This window comes from Bacillus rossius, chromosome 1 (genome assembly GCF_032445375.1).
Source record: "Bacillus rossius redtenbacheri isolate Brsri chromosome 1, Brsri_v3, whole genome shotgun sequence".
In the NCBI taxonomy this organism is placed as follows: Eukaryota; Metazoa; Arthropoda; class Insecta; order Phasmatodea; family Bacillidae; genus Bacillus; species Bacillus rossius.
In genome coordinates this window covers 260,238,840-260,257,889 of record NC_086330.1, presented here as the reverse complement: position 1 = coordinate 260,257,889, position 19,050 = coordinate 260,238,840, and the positions used below count along the sequence as shown (strand labels likewise).

General features: G+C 34.8%; 1 protein-coding gene across 2 annotated transcripts in view; it reads left to right on the top strand.

Annotated features, from left to right (window-relative positions):
• The first annotated feature begins 2,870 nt into the window (after positions 1–2,870).
• Positions 2,871–19,050, top strand: part of LOC134527528 (putative RNA-binding protein Luc7-like 1) — a 99,744-nt gene continuing 83,564 nt past the window's right edge. Inside the window, exons 1-4 of one of the 2 annotated variants that reach the window (XM_063360275.1) lie at positions 2,894–3,050; positions 6,940–7,001; positions 14,738–14,832; positions 18,573–18,671. In XM_063360275.1, coding sequence (XP_063216345.1) covers positions 6,974–7,001; positions 14,738–14,832; positions 18,573–18,671 — 222 coding nt within the window. In that variant the 5' untranslated portion in view covers positions 2,894–3,050; positions 6,940–6,973. Of the gene's footprint in view, positions 3,051–6,939; positions 7,002–14,737; positions 14,833–18,572; positions 18,672–19,050 lie in introns of both variants that reach the window. The other variant, XM_063360274.1, reaches the window with a different exon arrangement.

The window sequence follows — 19,050 nt, the reverse complement described above, 5'->3', positions numbered from 1 at the left end:
TACCGGATAATGCACCTACCCCGCGGACCAAGTGTGGTGCAGGGGGGGGGGTGTGATATTTATGCGGCCGGATTAGGTCCTGGACCGAAAAGCTGGACCGGGTACACACGGAGAGATTATTAAAAGGGTTTGAAGAATGACTATATTTACCAGAAGTGAACTCGGTGTGGACAAAGGATGATGTCTCTCCGTGGGACGTGCGTCCGCCCCGGTCCACGAGTCGCGCTGTACTCAACTCATGTCATGGCGTCCGGCCGAGGCTCGGTGGCCCTCGCGCCAGGGTTGACCTCATTACGTTAATTTCTGATCTGATAAGTTAATAAGAGAATTTAATGATGCTAAATTCTTATATTAATTATAAAGGCTGAATTAAGGTCATTTGTCCCTTCTATGAATTGAAAGTTACTATATTTAAGAATTATTATGTTTGAATGTTTTACGTCACACCAGCGACTGTTCGTCTCTTGTCAGATTGCTCTGGTGGGGTTAATGACGCAACACAAGGTTTGAATAATTATGTCATAAGGTCTGGTTGATTGATTCAGGCAGAAGGCCGCCAGGGGAACACTCACACGCGTATTGCTGTAGTTACACACGTGAGTGCCCGAGCACTCCTACGTCGCACTTCCGTCAACCGACTTTAAATTACTACGTAATATAGTTTAATAATTAGTGTTTGTTTTTATACGTGATTGATTGGAGTGACGGTCTGTTTATTTGGGGGGGGGGGGGGGGGCCGGGTTCTACCTTAGTTGTTGGTGGCTCGCCTGACTCGGGTGGGCCATGGCTAGGGGCGCGTTCCGTTAGCGGGGTGAATACTGGCGGTTGCAGGTCGGGCTTTAGGGTGGCCTTCGGTCGGACGACGTCAAGTACACGACTAAGTCTTAAGTCTTAATTCTTAATTTTCAATCGTAAACCCACGGAAATCAATCGTAAACCCAGCTTTAAGAAAAGAAACTGTATTACCCAGAGATAAGTAAATTGACCAGCTGGAACATAAACACTTTGTTTTGGTGAGGGGTTTGTTGTCGGTGGCGGTATGGTGAGGGGGAAGGTCCGCCATATTGCTTAGTGAATACCTAACATCGTTGATTTCGCCATTTGATTACATTGCGAGTAGTTGAAAGTTTGTTAATTTATGTATCGTTAGTTTGGTTTATGAGTGTTGTAGGTGAATCTGTTGTAATTTCTCAAAAGTTTGGTTGTTTTAGAAGTAGAATGTGTGATTTTGAACCAGTGTGACAATCTATAAAGCATGATATATTAATATATTATGGCATCGTGTGTTGCGTATGGTTGTGTGAACAGAAGTTCTAGGAAAACTGCGAGCCAGTTACTGAAGGAAAAGCATAAGAAGATAACCTTTCACAGGTAAATTATGTTTGATTATTTTAGTGAAATACTATTTTTATCGGCTCTATTAGTTGCTATCTATATGATATTTAAGATGCAATAGACATTGTCGCAATTTCGTAGGACCAAATGTAATCAGACGGTATTGAAAAAGTAGTGTTACGCATCAAATGTTAATAACTTTTGGATGGATTCATTGTTAAAGAACGAGATATTAGTGTGAGCGATGGCTACCCTGAATTGTTGGCTGGGGAGGAGGATTCAAGGTTGAAGGCATAGTTTGAATTTATGGATATGTAAATATATAGGAAGTAATATATAATGATATATAGAGGAAGCCACACAGAATAAGTATATTGGGGTTGTGTTGCAACGTGACCTTAGGCGGACAAAACACGTAGAGAGGGCAGTTACGAAGGAGAGGACACATTTTGGTAAATATTACTTTGAGGGGCGCCTCCTTAAATTTTTTTTTCCCCGAATAATACCCTTATTTTGTGCAATGGACCTTCCACTTTTTTTTTTTTTTACCAAAAGCGGAGATTCAAAATTTCTAATACTACATATTTGAAAAATCGACGTTATTATGAAACTGTTCAATACCTGTTAAGTAAAGCGCACACGGACATTTATTGCTATTCTGTGTAGTTAGATATGTGTAAATAAAAATTCGAAAACTCCTTTATTAGGTGCAATGGACCTTCCACTATGTTTTACCGTAAGCGGAGATACAAAATTCATAATAGGTACTTTTGAGAAATTGATGTTAATATGAATCTGTACAGGACCCGTTAAGTGAGGCGCAAACTGACATTTATTGCTATTCTGTGTAGTTAGGTAAGTGTTATCCGGCATACTTTTAAATTATGCTAACATTTCTTAATTTAGTATAACAACAAATTACTTGATTTGCAGCTTGTTTTTACATTAATATTATTACGATGCTTAAATCACGACGTTGCTGTATTCTTGTAGCTGTAGGTAGGTAGCCATTTCTTGTTTGCGAGTATCAAATGTTTTTTCTTGTAATTGGAGAATGTTGTCATGTGAACGTGAGCCAATAGGTGATTACGTATTCATTAATTAAAAACGGTGGCTCCGTGAATGCATGTTTTAGACAACTAATATTTAAAAAGGTCAATTGACTACATTATAAATACTTTAAAACACTGCGGACGGTTAGTTAGGTTAGTATAGCTACATTAAAAATACTGTCAAATCATTTTAATTGTTGTTTAGGATTTTCTAATTTAATATGTGGCTATCCTGACTTAACAAACTATTCAGACAATTTCCAATTTATTGAATGTAGCTATACTAACCTAATTAACCGTCCAAAATCATTATTTTAATGGTTTTAGAAGAGCATGTGTGTGTTTGTTTGTTGTTTAAAAAAGCTGTTCATGTAAACAATTTCTCAGCTACATAGGCGCCATATTGCTTAGTGAATGCCAGCTTCAAGAAGTATCAGTTATTTTCCATCTGGTCCATTTACTTTTCTTTGGTGTTACCTGATTATTTATCTATGGTGCTCGTTACAGATTACGAATGGAGGATATAGTAATTGGTGTTGATTGCTTGAGTTAGGGTTATAATTCTTTTTAAATACCTAAATAAGCTATTTTCAATGTTTAAGATGACTGCCCACGACCAGATTCGAGCGATGTTGGATCAGTTAATGGGAACAGGAAGGAATGGTATGTCTGTAACTTCATATTTCAAGACCAAAATTTGTACGAGTTGTTGATGTACTCATTTTTCTGAACAAAATGGCGTCTTATGTCTCTGTAAATTGGAACATGGTATTAATGTTAATTTTAGAGATTGACAGTTATGGCTTATAATTTTCATTGTGTGAATTTTGGTTTACATATATTTTATCAATGTTTTTGACCTAACCATGAATTTTATGAAAATGTATATCCTCAGGTCTTGCAGGAATGGAATTGGGAGGGTTGAATTTGGGGAAGTCTACGAAGCACAAACACATTTCGGCACATCCCAATGGTTAAGTCGTCTTTTTTGCGTCCTTATTGTGGTTGGAAACAGCTAGATACAATAATGATAAGGACCTTTAAATCAGAACGTTACGCATTTTTCGCTGGGTTTTACCTTATATTAAAACTTATTGAGTAGTTTAACTTATTCCATATAGCATATGTTCTGTATATAGTTGAAATTGTATGGTAATTGGTTAAAATTATTCCTAAAGAAAATCTCTTTTCTGAAAATATAAAATATAAATTTCAAAATGTTAGTAACTTACTATTTAAAGAGTGGTTAGATTATGTGTAAATATTACAAATTTGTGATATTGTGAGAATTGAAGGTTGGGTTACTAACATTAAAAATACTTTTAATTTTGTGGAGGTTGGTCAGATCAGGTCATGTTAGTTACAGTAAAGGTAAATATGTAGTTTAGCGGTATTTGCGAAAAAATTAAAAATCCGAAAATACTTTGATTATATGCTCTTTAACTTCCTCTTTTCATTAAACCCGGCAGAGATAAGAAATTTGAAATACTTTAGGAGATATCGAATTTTTTAATTTTCATAGTTGGGCAATATTTGTTAAAAAAAATTTTAAAATTCCAAAAATACTTTTATTCTATGCTCTTTAACTTCCTCTTTTCATTAAACCCGGTGGGTATAAGAAATTCCAAATACTTAATTCACATTATTTTTAATGTCCGCTTAGTTTGAAAGTATTTATAATGAAACTGACCTGACCTAATTGACCATTTTAATTAATTAGGCATTCACGAACACACAGCAAAATAAAAAATTGGCGACGGTCGAATGATAGCACAGGTCTGGTATTGCAAAATAAGAACGGCGATATCTCCTAAAGTATTTGGAATTTCTTATCTCCGCCGGGTTTAATGAGAAGAGGAAGTTAAAGAGCATATAATAATAGTATTTTCAGATTTTTAACGTTTTTTTTCGCAAATACTTCTAAACTACATATTTACCAGTATTTTTAATGTAGGTAACCTAATCAACTGTTCACATTGTTACTTAGTAATTTTTTTGTAGCTAATGTAAACTAACCAACAGTCCGCATTATTTAAAAGTACAGTAAAACCTCATTTATTCAGACTAGCCGGGACCAAAGGCAATCCGGACAATTAAAAATCTGAATGATAAAGGTAATATGAGTAATAAGCAAAATAAAATTTTTAAGTAGACTGACTGTTCACTATGACAAAAAACTACACTTTATAATGCTTTATTACTTAGTACCTATACATATCCTATATTGTTTACAAGTCATTAAAAAATATAAAAGTAACTTTTCACATAATTTTTTAACGAAGAATTTGTCTACTTTTTCCGGTTACAAACACAGCATTTAAATGAAGCATGGTCAGGTACATTATTGTGTGCTAATGGCTTGGTTTGAATAGATGTAGAATAAAATTGTCATTTTATGTGAACGTTAAATAAAATGTCTACAAATCTCATCTGGATTATATGGATCAACGAGGGCAGGATAAACAAGCTTTTATTGTATTTTTAATGTAGCCTGACAATTGAATTATTTAATTTCTCCATCACTAAATTCTTCAAAAACAACCTCAACATCTTGTAACAAGTCATAATCGTGTCTGGCTAAGATTATACTGTTCCTTGCACATACATAATACTTTAAAAAATATGTTATCAGAAGTTGCAGGTAGTTGGATGTTGAATTGTGTTAATCATTAAATTATTTGTAAACTGTTACTGGATATATGTTTAGTAAAATATTTTGAATTGAAATTTGATATTTATTCTTCTCTTGTCATAAATTTAAATAACCGGGAGTAGTCTAGATCACAAATTCAAATCCATAATAATATTGATGTCACCAAGATGGTGTTGCTTTCATTATCACCCCTACATTCTTATGGAACAAGTGCAGGAATATGGTTTTTTTTTGGCAGAGCTATAAACAAACTATATTTTACATATTTCTTTTTTTTAATATTATACTTTTTTGATTTAAACTAGACTATTATCTCACCTGCCCTAGTCTGTTTTGCGATACCATGTCATATATTAAAGGAATGAAGTCTGAACTGATACAACTTATGTCTGTACTGTGAAATTGAACAGTGTGCTCTAATTTATTAGAAAACTTCATGATGCTGAAAAATAAAACTTTGCTGGAAAAGTGGTGTATTATGAGGAATGGAATACGGGAATCTCGAAATAGACTATACCAGGTGGGACTGTAGTCTACTTACTGATTCCGCAAAAATATTATGGCAAAAAGTCTCAGTTTCACCTAATTAAATACGGGTATCACTAAACAACCTAGACCTGGTAGCATATGGCTGTAATGCATTTTTGTTAAAATTAGGTGTACCGTGTACCTACTGAGATGGGTCAAAGATGGTAATTTGGAATCTACTGTAACCTAACACAGCATGTAAGGCAATAATTTTTGCTACTTTCCCAGAATTTAGCTTGTACTACGTGATTATACTATAAATGAAACTTGTCCTTTTGCTAATGTGAATGATGTCTCATTGTCATGTATGAAGCATTCTTGTTTGCAATTTTGACATATGAACTACCAAACAAATTCCTAATGTGTCAGATACTTTAATTATAATTAGGAAAACTTTGTTAGTTATTAAAATTTTCTAAAAAAAAATTGGTTTATATTCTCACTAAACACCTTTCATTTCAAGTTATTGTTTGCCTTATTTCACAGGAACCTTTTTCTTTTAATATTTACTTAAAGCTTAAGAAATTGGATCCCAAGGAAAGTAAATCCAATGCCAGTTTCGGAGGCACTTCTAATCTTTATCATGGTACATATGTGCATTAACGATGTTAGAAAAATATGCTAACCCCACTAATTTCATAAATTAATTGTACAATATCAATAAAAAACAACAGACTTAGCCTCTATTACACATTCCAGTTTCCATCCTCCAGGTATTGAACTAACAAAATTTGACAACAGTTCAGGGCTCTGGTTTCTCTCTGATTGTAATTGGACAGAAATGTTTTTGTAGGTTTTAAAGTGTTTTAGTATGCTGACTTAATCCATAGGGATTGAGAAATTATGATGCATTGCACAGTTGTGAAAGGTGGTACTAAATTTCATGGAATTAAATTATTGTTTTTTAATTTTTTCTGTTCATTTCAAATTCCTATAGTAAATGTACCAGTAGTCGTCATGCTAAGAAGAGTTTTAGAAAAAAAAATTGTGTACATAACCTTGTAGGTGTATTACTGCCCCCTACATGTTTGTTTTTAACCTCAAACTTTACTCTACAATGCTATCCAACACTCTTCGATAAAAACAAATTATTTTTGTAGATTTATAATTTTGAAAAAAGTGTGATTTCGAGCCAGTAGTCGTCATGCAAATTTTCGTGTTTGCCAGTGTTCGTCACATGTTTGTGCCAGTAGTCATAATGTGCGATTTCGGCTGCATTAGTTTTAATTCATGGATCCAGAATGATAGTATTGTACTATTTGGGCTTCAAATTTTATTTGGTACTATATTTTAAACATCAAAATGGCAACTCATAAAGATTGTTTAGTAATATAATGAATAATCCTCATTAAATTTTGAATTTTCTTACAGCACTCACGGAACAAAGAGGGACAGCACAACTAACATGAAAATATATAGAGCTGTAGCAAACCGTATGTATTCGGTACTGAGTAACGGGTGCGCCGTCTAGTAACGAAACGTTACACACGGCTGCATTTTGTTACTCACATTTTTCGTATGTTTTACGCATGGGCGCGCATATTCGATGAATTTACGTTACAAAGAATGATGTTTGTTTGTTAAGTAAAGTATAATTTGAAAATTCCTCGTCCAAGTTTTTTACTGTTTATTAAAGGTATTATGTGTTTAGACAAAGTTTGAGATTGGAACAGAAACAACATAACAAAGTATTTTTTTACAAATTAGAAATATGTGTGTTTTTGTTTTTCACTCTCGCGTATTTTCACTTTTTTTTTTGTTATCTTAAAAGAGATAATATAATAAAGCCGCTCTAATGAGATTTAATTGTTTCTTGGTTAACAAAAACTGTTTAATTATCAAATATTGTTAATTGTTTATATTCTATTTATTATTATTTACGCGGCGTCATACTGTACGCGTACACAATACGACTCAATTCGTTGCTGCAACATAACATAGCATGTTATGCGGTATCAGAAGTAAAATTTAAAAATGAATCGGGGCCCATCTTCCTACCAAAGGGCGATTTGCCTTTGTGCTTATCGGATAATGTGTTTCTTGGCACACTATTTTTTTCCGCTGCTCGTTTTATACTCTTACCATTCGCTACATCTTTAAGAGCAGCTTCCATGGCTGACTCTTCATACAACAGTATTTTCCGTTTTGACATTTTGCCCTGTAATTAAAGAATATGACACATTATAATGTTTAATTTACTTATTAGTGTCAAAATATATATCGAATGACCCCTAAATTAATGTAAACAACAATGCCTACACAATTTCTGCAATCAATAAAGTAAAGTAATTTTCGACCCAGAAGTCATCATACACATGCATCGGAAGTCGTCATAGGTGACGACTACTGGATCTGATCATAATAATGTGCTTTGCCTATCAACAACAAAGATACAATATTATTTAAGAACTCTAGGGTGTAACTTAGTTCAACTTTAAATAAAATATTAAATTTACCAGTGCTCGTCAGGTATGACGAACACTAGCAATACAAGGTTTTTATTGGTCCAGTTTTCGTCACCCTAACTAAATCATACAAAGAAAACGAATTTTTTTAAATAAACACTTTCACCTCTTCAAGAACATTTATTTAACCAACACATTCAGCACAAAATATCACGAATAAACATGAAAAATTACAGAATTAGAAGTAAAAATGGGCAACTACCTCCTTAGTGTTTTAGTATAGGAATTCCCCTATTTATCTTCACTGCTCTACGAACTTTTGATGCACTGACTTTTTTGGATTGAAAATAGTGTTTGTTCCGAAAACTATTGTGGTAATTTCAGCTATAAAGTCGACCAAATTTTTGTCAATATTTAAGTTGGCGATATATTGAGCTACTTCTCTATTATTTACATTTGAAGTTGCTAGTGACGACCATTGGAGCAGTGACGAGTACCGGTGCAATTTCCTTACTGTTCAACTTTCCGAATGTAGGAAAATCTAATATTTAAAATCATGTGTAGTAAATGGAAAATATAATATTTAAAATCATGTGTAGTAAATAAAGGTAATCTTCTCCAAGTCACTTAATGCATCAGTTCTCTTTCAGCTTTTTAAACACTTTTCTCCAGACCTCTGTTCCCGTCTAATAAATATAAAGGGTTTTATTCCATAATAAGGGTTGAGCCTCAACTAGTGAAAAACAATAATTCCTTATCTAATTCAAAATTAATTATCTTAACATTAATCGTACATGAAATCATGTACAAAGCACTGTCAACAGTCACTGCAAATGTGTTACCAGATGGGTCACAACGGCTGAATGAATGGTCCCATTTGCACGATGCACCACTGTAATCTTGCGCCTGTCCGGTAACCTCAACCTGATTCAAGGTTTTTTGTAGTTGCTATACACATCCGTCTGATTATTTTGTTGTTTGTTTCCATCCCGGACAGCGTGAAAATGTGCAAATGTTGCAATATACTGTCGGATTTCGCCGGTCCTATACTGGACTTAAATTATGAGAAACTGAAGGAAATGTATATTGTGGATTCACAAACCTTAAAAATATCTTGACAACTGATAGACAGTGTTTCAAAATTGGAAAGACTAAAGAAAATGTGAAAATACTCATAAATTCCCAAGAAATAAAATTGAATTATTTTTCAAAAGAGGATAAATAATAAGTACTGCATTTCCCTATATAAATAAACCAACCAAAAAGTGTTATTGTTCACTTCAATTGCAGCTCCTTGATTATTTTCCCTGGTAATGACTTTTTGTTTGAAATCCTTAATGGATTGTGAAATACTGTGTAGTACAAATGATGATTTCTAGCAAAATTGTCCATTAAAAGCCTTTAAAAAAGTCTATGCAAATTTTTTTTTATTTTTTTCCATATATATTTTATTCATTTTCATTCAATTTTTTTTTTTCATATACCTATAATGTATTTTCAATCAATATTTACACTTTTTTAATTTTCCAAACCACCATTTTCTGCCACATTTTCTGTAATCCAGTTATAATAAAAAACACCACTTTTGAAATTTTTTTTGTTACAGATTTATAACATGGGGGTTTTACAACACACTTAAAACATATGTGTGTGTGTGTGTGTGTGTATATATATATAATGAAAGTTGGTAGACCTACAGCTTTGCACGGGAGCTGGGGTGCGCCCTTATCCAATCATCAGAAATGTGACCAAGCGACTTCTACCACGCTCCACCCCTCTGTCAGAGATGGGCTGACGATGAGGAAAAGGTTAATGATTTAAGAAGTGAAAATGCTGTATTTAAAACCTTTCTTGTTGATTTACGCTCCAAAACTGCCAAAATTAAAAAATAACTCATTTCATATTAAAGTTTATTACTTAAAAATTAAAATGATAAATCCGATAGTCAAGCGCTTATGTAATCGAGTGGCAAGAAGAGCGAACGTGTTGAAACTCCGGGAGTGTTGAGTAACTGTAGTCCGTCTAGTACCCTACATCCGACGCAGCGGGAAAAGCTCAGCGCCAAGAGTGTCGGCAACACCGTCCAACATGTTGATGAAGGATTTACAATGATGCAACATGCACGTAAAACTAAAAACAATGTGAGCTCCGAGGCTAAGCTCGAACAGTATCGCAGTAAAACGCAGATGCAAGTGGACGTTAGGAACATAGCTAATCTCAAAACAGTTACTGCACCAGTTCCAAAAAAAAAACACTTATGCGTTTCAACCAGACTGTCCAGGAACATGAGATTGTCAATTATATTTCCAATTAACTCGACCTAACCCATGTGAAAGTGCCAAAGTTAGAAAAAAATTTAACAAATGCTTCCTTCCATATATCAGTTCTTGAAGAGGATTTTAATAGAATCAACAACATAGTGTTTTGGCCTAGCGGGTGCTTAATTAGCCCCTTTTACGGGAAACTACAGCCTGATAAAATTGTGGGTAATGAATCTATGACTGAAAATCCCGGTAATAAAGGTAGGTGTAGTCCCAAAACTATCCCAGCAATTTGGAATGTTTATATCATCCAGTCTTAATAGCAATGTAACACTTGATAATTTCCCTCACATGATAAATTCTCCGCTTGTGTTTAAATCCTATGAAAATGGTGATTATCTAGGTCTTTACAATGCTATTAGAAGTCATGATTGGTCAAATTTTTATAAATCAATTGATGTTAATCACCTTGTAGATGAATTAAATACTTGTATTTGTAACAATATTAATGCCTTTATCCCAGCTGTTACAAATAAAAGCTTCCAATTACCCAAATTGGTTGTCAAAAGTTCAGATTCAATCCTTGAAATTGAAGAAACACTTTCATAAATTCTATAGAAGAATCAAACTTCTTTTATTACTCTAAATTCTCATTCTTCTGGAAACATGCTAAGTATATAATCAAGTGTGATGAAATCAATTGGATGAAATTAATTAACAATAGTATCAATTTCAAGAACAGTCTAAAGAAGTTCTGGCATTATGTGAAAATAATGAAAAATGGTTATAAAGAAGTGAATGTGATCCAAACATATTATCAAATGCTTTTGCTAAGTACTTCTTAAGTGTTGTCACCATTATGCACTTACCATGCACCTTCTTCTACTTTTATTTTGTGACACTATTTCTGTTCCAATAATTTCAGAAAGCTTAGTCCTTTGGGGCATTAAGGTCTTAAAAATTTCCATGTCTACTGGCCTCAATGGGATACCAAACTTTATAATAAAAGGGTTTTCTCACTATTAGTACCTATTATTACACATTTATATAACATGCATTTAAAAACTCAAATTTTGAATGAATGGAAAATTGCAAAGGTTATTCCAATTCTTAAAAGTGGTTCTAAATTAAATGTCTCCAACTACACATGTATATTTCTTCTAAAAATGGTTTTTCATTACTTTCGAAAAAATTATTTTCAAAATTACAAATTTCTCATTAAAAAATAGATTGATAATCAGCATGGTTTCAGATCTGGTATGTTCACAACTACAAACTTACTACATTCTTCAATCCTATTTCTAACAGTCACCAACAGGGGTCAGGTTGATGTCTGCTAATTTGATGTAGCCAAAGATTTTGACTCTGTTAGTGATCCATTATTATTAAGCAAATTATCTAATTTCAGTTTTTGTGATAATTTTGTTAATTGGTTTTCTAGTTACAACACAAACTGAATATTTTTTGACGCTATTAATAACAGTTACTCCACACATTTTGAAGCTAGTTTGGGTGTCCCACAGGGCTGTAAATTTTCACCTTTACGTTTTAGTATATTCATTGATGATATTACTCATGTCATTTTGTGTTGTACTGGTGTATTGTATGCAGAATACTTAAAAATTTGTAAAAAAAATCACCACTTTAAATGAATGTCTATTATTTCAACATGATATTATTGGTTCAACATTATATTTTTGGTGCCAGTCAAATCTTGTTCATCTTAACAGTGACAAAACTAAAATAATATTCTTTACCAGGAAATATTTTCCTATCAAATCTATAATAACATAATAAAGCTGAGAGTTAGTTTATTTGAATCCGCTAATCTTTGCAACAACCAGTCGGATTTGAAAAATTAAAATTTTTTTAGCATTCGATAGTCCAGTTCTTGAGGAAGGTTATATATAGGCTATTTAAAACATCACGCTACGACCCGTCGGAGCCAAACGAAAAGAAAAAAGTCAGAACACTAAGCGAAAATGACGTAATAGCACGGGCGGGTGATGCAATGCGGTGGGAGGTGGGATAAAATACTGGTAGTTCCATAGATATATTAGTATAAATAATTTTCTTAACTGTTAAAATTAAATAAATGTCAGCAATACCCATTGGTTGATTTTATATGAATTTATCCTCCTGTAAGTAGTATGTGTCAGCTGTGAGAAAAACATCCAGTGTTAAATGTTTTATGATAAAAGTACAAGGCCATCATTTAAAACAGTTATTGCAAAATATTTATTTAATTGTGTACATGTGTGGCATCTGAAATGTTAAGAGAAGTTTAAATTTTTAGACTAGTGCATTTCAATATGGGTGCCACTTTTAGTAGCACTCCTGCCAGGTGTTCTGAATTAATTGTGTTCACAGTTGCAGTTGCAATTGTTTTAGTAACCCCTCTCTTAAAGGTGCTGGATTTTCATGATCTTCTCGACATGCATAATGTTTTTACGTATCCCGATAGAAAAGAGTAAAGTTTTAATGTGAACTTGTGTGGCTTCTGGCCATTCTCACAAGAGCTGCTGCTAAGTACTGACTTGTGAGATGGTGTAATATAAACTTTGGCGGTACACATGCCGGTGTTAGAAAAATTTCTGTCTCATATAAATCATTTTTCATTTTTCTGGGACAAGTAAATAGCTAGTTAAGAAGCAAATTCCTATTAAGGAAATGTTAAGCTATAGTTTTTGAAGTTATACTTCTTATACGAGGTTCTCATGTTTAAGGTTTGTGTTACATTCTAAGGCTGCCGTGTAGGGAGAACAGAAAGAGAGAGATAGCCGGTGAGTGATTACTCAATGGTACGATACACAAATAGCTTAATGGCATGGGGTTACTGATGCTGGTTACTGTTAGCAACAGCGTATGATTTCATATACTTTTAAATACTTTTGTAAAGTTAACATACTTTCTCATACTTTTGTATACTTTCATATACTTTCGCATCTCTAAACTCTCAACTTTGAGGTTGGATCAGGTGTTAGCATTAAAATTGTGACAATATGTTTAGACATTTCCAATAGGGTTATTAATCATATTTTTAGCTATCATAAACCTATTGGTTCATTCTTAGATTCCATTAAAGATATGGACAGACACTAGTAAAAGTCTACTTTCAATGCATGATTTTGAATGTTTCTAATATTACAGTACCTAAAAAAATTTTGTATCCCTCTTATGTGTGCAGTTGCACTTGAGTGAAAGCTATGAGTGTGCTGGAGTGGTCCGAGTAGGGAAGACTCTAGTGCGTCTCAGGCCAAAGCCTATACACTAATCATGCAAGTTGTTAACCATGCAGGAGAGGTAGCATGCATCATGTGCTAGGAGGGGATTGGCCAGCCATGGTTGCGATTGGCGCCATGACTAACTCCCGTCACTAACTATTCTAGACTAAAACTAGATAAGTTGGTCCCAGGTAAAACCTGCATAGACACAGGGAAAACCCTGGGCTCTTTCATGCGGGGTGCAAAAATCACGCATTATGCATGCAGGTTGGTTACGGGAAACAGAAGGGTAGATCTGGAAGAAGAATTGGACAGAGTAGAAAAGAGTCTACCATGCGGGGGTTGGGCACTTGGACATTGCTGTCCGCATTGGTTTGGTTGGCACTGGTTGTTTTGGGGGCGACTTTCGTCGTTTCCTGCCAGGCTGCCAGCCAACCTAAACTAAGTTAAGAAAGGTAAGTTAGATGTACACCTGTAAATTTAAATATATAAATGAACATTAAAATATGTTTTATTTGGTAACTTTTATTAATTTAGTAGTTTTGTTGCGAGCTGGTGCATTAGGCCTACACTCAGGAGTGGATAGTGCTTCAGGGTGACCGAAGTCAGAGAAGTGTCATATTGCCATGATAATATGTACTAAAATGTTGTACATTTGCTTGGTACACACACTTAAGGAGATATGTAAATAATTTTTGGGGGAACAGTACATCACTTGGTAAACATTTGCTACTAAGTCCAGATAGCTGACGTAAAGTTACATGCTAGCTTTAGCTGGCGATGAAAACAACAAATTGCAATACAATTGTTTGGATTGCATTAAGCACAACTTCCAGAGTCCATTGACTATGTTATGCCCACTTACAGAATTTAAATTTGTTTGAATTTATATTGTCCCAACTGTATTTATAATATCAGTCTAGTTGTTTTATTATTTTATTTATATTATTTGCATCCAAAATTAAATTCAGTTTTTTGTTATGCCAAGTAAGTATAACTTCTAATACATCTACCTAAGTACACTCACACATTTTTTGTTTGTTTGATTGTATTCTTAATATGTAGCATTGTATTAATGTTCACAAGTTTTGTGCACGACTGGAAATGAAAAATTACACAGAGAAAAAAGATTTATGAATCTATGACAGCAATACTTCAAATCATGCCCCAATTAATTGATGATGTTACTTCAGAACAGTACAAATCAAACAGTGTTACTTCGAGGGGCAGGTGCACTATGTTTCTGTTGTGCTTTTGTTTTCAATTTTGATGTTTTCAGGTGAGAATAACAAATTCCAAGTGAAGTTCTCTGACCAAAAGGTTTGCAAGAGCTTTCTTCTTGGATGTTGTCCGCACGAGATCCTCTCATCCACGGTAAGAAGATTTGTCTCTCAGGTTCACATTATGTTCTGCGAGGGGTAGTCAGTATTTGTGTCTGTCGCACATTGAATAGCAGCCCGTTCATTAGTACGTGCGATGTTTTTGTGTATAATTTCTGAGTCATTTGTGGGTAGTGTGTAACAGTGCTTCATCATACAGCAGTTGTTAGTAACTACATCAGATTAATGTGTGTTGCGGAACAAAAAAAAATGCTATGTGAATGTCGGATATTCAGCTGGCAACTTCCGAGGGTCATCCACAACTGAGGATGAGCTTTCTGCATGTTCGGTTCTTGCATAAGAGTACTCGTAGAGTTTCATAAGGCGTGTATTAAAAAATTCATTCCCGAGCTGTTTTTTTTTTCTCTACGGAGCTTGCTGTGAACCCTCAGTTTCGATTCTCTGTTTGTCAAAGTATCAAGTATGTTGTAGCAGGCATTTTGAAATGGGAAATGGATGTGCTTTGGGGGAGTGCTTTAACATTGTTTACAGGAACTTGCCAACAAAGGATAAGGTAGTTCCACAACTCCCCTCCCCTTACTTGCAACCCAGCTGATATGAGTGTATCAGAGAGTAACAGATTAAACTGAGTTGTACCTGAAAACATTGTGTGGCAAAAGCAAACAATGTTCGGTTTTACACACAGCTACCATTTAGGGCTTTGATACATTTTGTACACCTTCAGAAAAAAGCATTTTTCTTTGAAAGGTGTATTAACTGTCCTCAGTCTCAAATGAAAACTGTATTTTTATTAAGTTAATGAATTTAATGCAAGACTCTTTTCTTGCAAAGCAAAAGGCTGAAAAATTTGGAAACTACTTACTTAAGTAATTTTACCTTCATCCTCAATTTCTTTTAGAATACCTAGTTGGCATGTTTCCTTTCAGAGGTCCATATGTTCACATAGTTTTTTTGTATGTGGAGACACTGTTACTTAACATTCAATTTTTAAATGCTGCTGTTTTTTTTTTAATAAGCTGTGTTTTTTTTAAATATTTATAGTAGTTTCAGCTGTGTGGTACCTATATTCTCACATAATTTATATTCTTATTTGAAAGTTGGATTCAGTTTTTGGTATATTTAGCGTGTTGTAATTGCTGGCTACCCCTTGACTAAGTTACATTATATTTTTAATGATTCATTCAATCATTAATATAGCCACGTAATTTAAGTTGGATTTTTCATAGTGTAGAATAAATAATGTGGATTAAAGAAGTATCAATTCAATAGAGTTCTGAAAAGTTTTATGCTCATGTATTTTGTGAAATGCTATAATACAATAGTGTCTTTATTAACCAAGTTAATGTGGTCCGTGTCAACCTCAAATAAGCAAAATCTCGGATAACACGATTACAATAAGAAAATATTGGTTTTCCTTTCCTTTGGCCCGGTGGTATCATTTTTTGGGGTGAAGTTTTGCCAGCATTAACTGGCTGGACAAATCACAGAGTGGTTTCACATCAGTCCGTGATTTGTCCAGCCAGTTAATGGCACCTTTGAGGTTAATTCTCTTAGGCTTTCAATAACAGTTAGATCACTACATAGGTCCTCAAGCAAATGATTCAACAGTCTTTATTGGTAATGATGCTTTAGGTTGGCTAGGCTAATACGGAACCTCGGTTACGAGACACTATTGCATATGTATATGTGTATATACATATACGAATGTTAAAGAGGATTTGGGACGTGAATTGGTACTAAAACTCTTTAGTAAAACTCATTATGGAAAGAAGTATAACAGTAGTGTTCATATGTTTAAACTTCGTAAACTGCAGTATTACACAGACAGTGCATTTTTATAGCATTACTTCTGATGGCTTATATTTGTATATTAGTTTGACTAGACATGTCCCATGGCCTCTTATGAATTGCTCTCTTGGTGAATGTGTATACATGCCATGTACTAACAGTGTTGTGTGTAGCTCTTAAATATATCAATAACATATAGTTTTAATTATTTACCTTATATAATTATTACCCACTTGTTTATTGAAGCGGTGTTGTCATGTTAATTGATGCCCTGAAGTTCTTTGCAGAGTCTCTCTATGTCTGGCTTAACAAACTGTTAATTTCGAGTTAATAAGCTTGTCAGTAAGTACACATCACATGTAACAAGTTGTGCTGGGTCTGTGTGCTGTAACTAAGGTATGGTATATGAACCAAAAAGATGTTTGTGTTTTCGCACTTCAGATGTGGTAAGTAACTTAAAGCAGTCAGTTTGAGAAATTTGTTTGTTTTGTCGGCTGTTTTGTCATCCATGACGTGTTGATTACCCTCCATTCGTATTTTTTAAGCCTCTGTGATTTTATATTTCATACAAACAATATTTAATATATTGGTTCCATTTTTCCTTGAAGTCCCTGAAGTGTAGCAATGTGGTTCTGAGCCCACGACACATTGACTCTAACCTCTCTCACCTGACTGTCAATTGTTTCCTGGGCAGATGTTAGTCTCACGTTGCATGTTTCAGGCTTAGACAATGCTTTGGAAGCTATTGGCCGGAAGCATTTCAGTACTACCAGACAGTAGTTGATTCTACGTCTTATATTACAGAATTCCCAACAGCTCAAGGTTGACAGCTTGAATCTTTTGAATTTTTTCCATTACGATTTGAAACTTATATCCACATTTTGTATCTACAGTGGTGTAGGATGATGTGCGGTTGTAACGAGTGTTTTGTGTGCGAACTGGTGGTGGGGGAGGGGATGTCTAGGCGTTGGTCAGTCTCGTGAATGTTAGCGCGGGTGGCAGCGTGCGATATGTTTGAAGGCAGGGCCACCCGCGGGCGTAGTGGTGGGGGTTGGGGCGATGGTGGATGGTTTAGTCTCCACCTAGAGGCTGTGCTCCGTAAGTAAACTCAACCCTTTCTGCATGTAGTGATCGGTAGCAGAGAGAAAGAGGTGCGAGTCGAGGAAGATGCCTCTACGCTTTGCCCGGCCACTTGGTGATGTACTAGCACTCTTCTTAAACTTATTTGAGCTTCCTCTCTCCTCCGCATGTTGGCGGGTGGTGACGCTCCGTGTCTGCAGTGTGTTTGCTCCATGTGCGACATTGCTTCTTGTAGCGTTCACCATGAAACATTTTGAAAAGTTTTTTTGTTAGTCTTTGAGTCTCCTTTGGTCTTGCAAGGTTTTTGTAGTTGTATAATTGAGCAGATTACTTTGTATTTGTTGGTTCTTGACGCTGGAGAAAACACAAAGTGCAGATGTCGAGTTGATAACACTGGCCTATATTTTGCGGAGGAGAGAGCTCTTTACAAAGTAACTATTGATGTGCCTGAACGGAATATTTCTCAATTCGTCTTGTTTCGCCCTTAGGGTTATTGCCTAAAGCTAATGCGCATCCGTGTGCGGATAGTTTAGGAGGGACATTCGCCACTTCCAGTCGAGTTTGAAGATGTTTACAGTCTGTAAGTTGTCAAAATGCAGGAATTTATCGCCTTGTTAATTTTATTTTATATAATTTCTGTAGTCATATTTTTTCTGTATCTTCTCACGTAAAATAAACTGTAAAAAATTTCCTTGCTGTGAGGGGTTTGTATAGTTTTCTCTGAAAATACTTTTTTTACTAATTTGTTTAAGAAGGAAACCAGACAATTTTTTTAAGAATCAAGTCTCTCGACTTATAATGCATATATAATACAGTAACTGTATTGATACCTAGTATAACACTTAAATAAGTGTTTTACTCCTTTGGGTTGTGTTTTCAGCAGTGTTTGTTTCTTCATAATTTCAGCGCATGGATCTTGGTGAATGCCCCAAAATTCATGACTTGGCATTGCGTGCTGATTTCGAAAATGCAAGTCGTACCAAGGATTATTTCTACGACATTGATGTAAGTACTCTGTGCCAATTTTTTTGATTTATACAATGACTTGTGTTTGCTTTGTACAGTGCTGTGCGTGATTGTGACCAAGGAACGTTGTTCTAGCATCACCGAACGCTGACGCTCACCAGCTGCGCTTGAGGGGCAGGACTTTGCCCTTAATTTAATAAACAATTGACTGTATGTATGCATTTTGTCACTGGCCCTTCTATTTGACAACTTACTTTGGTTAAAATGTATGTATTTTTGTGCTCATTCTGTTTAGTCGTATCTTTACATTTTGCTGCCACTCGTAACAAAGTCTGTCCATTTGGTCTTGTGGTAATGACTCTTGGCTGGGATCCATAGGTCTCGGGTTCGATTCTCGGCTGAGTCAAGGATTATACTT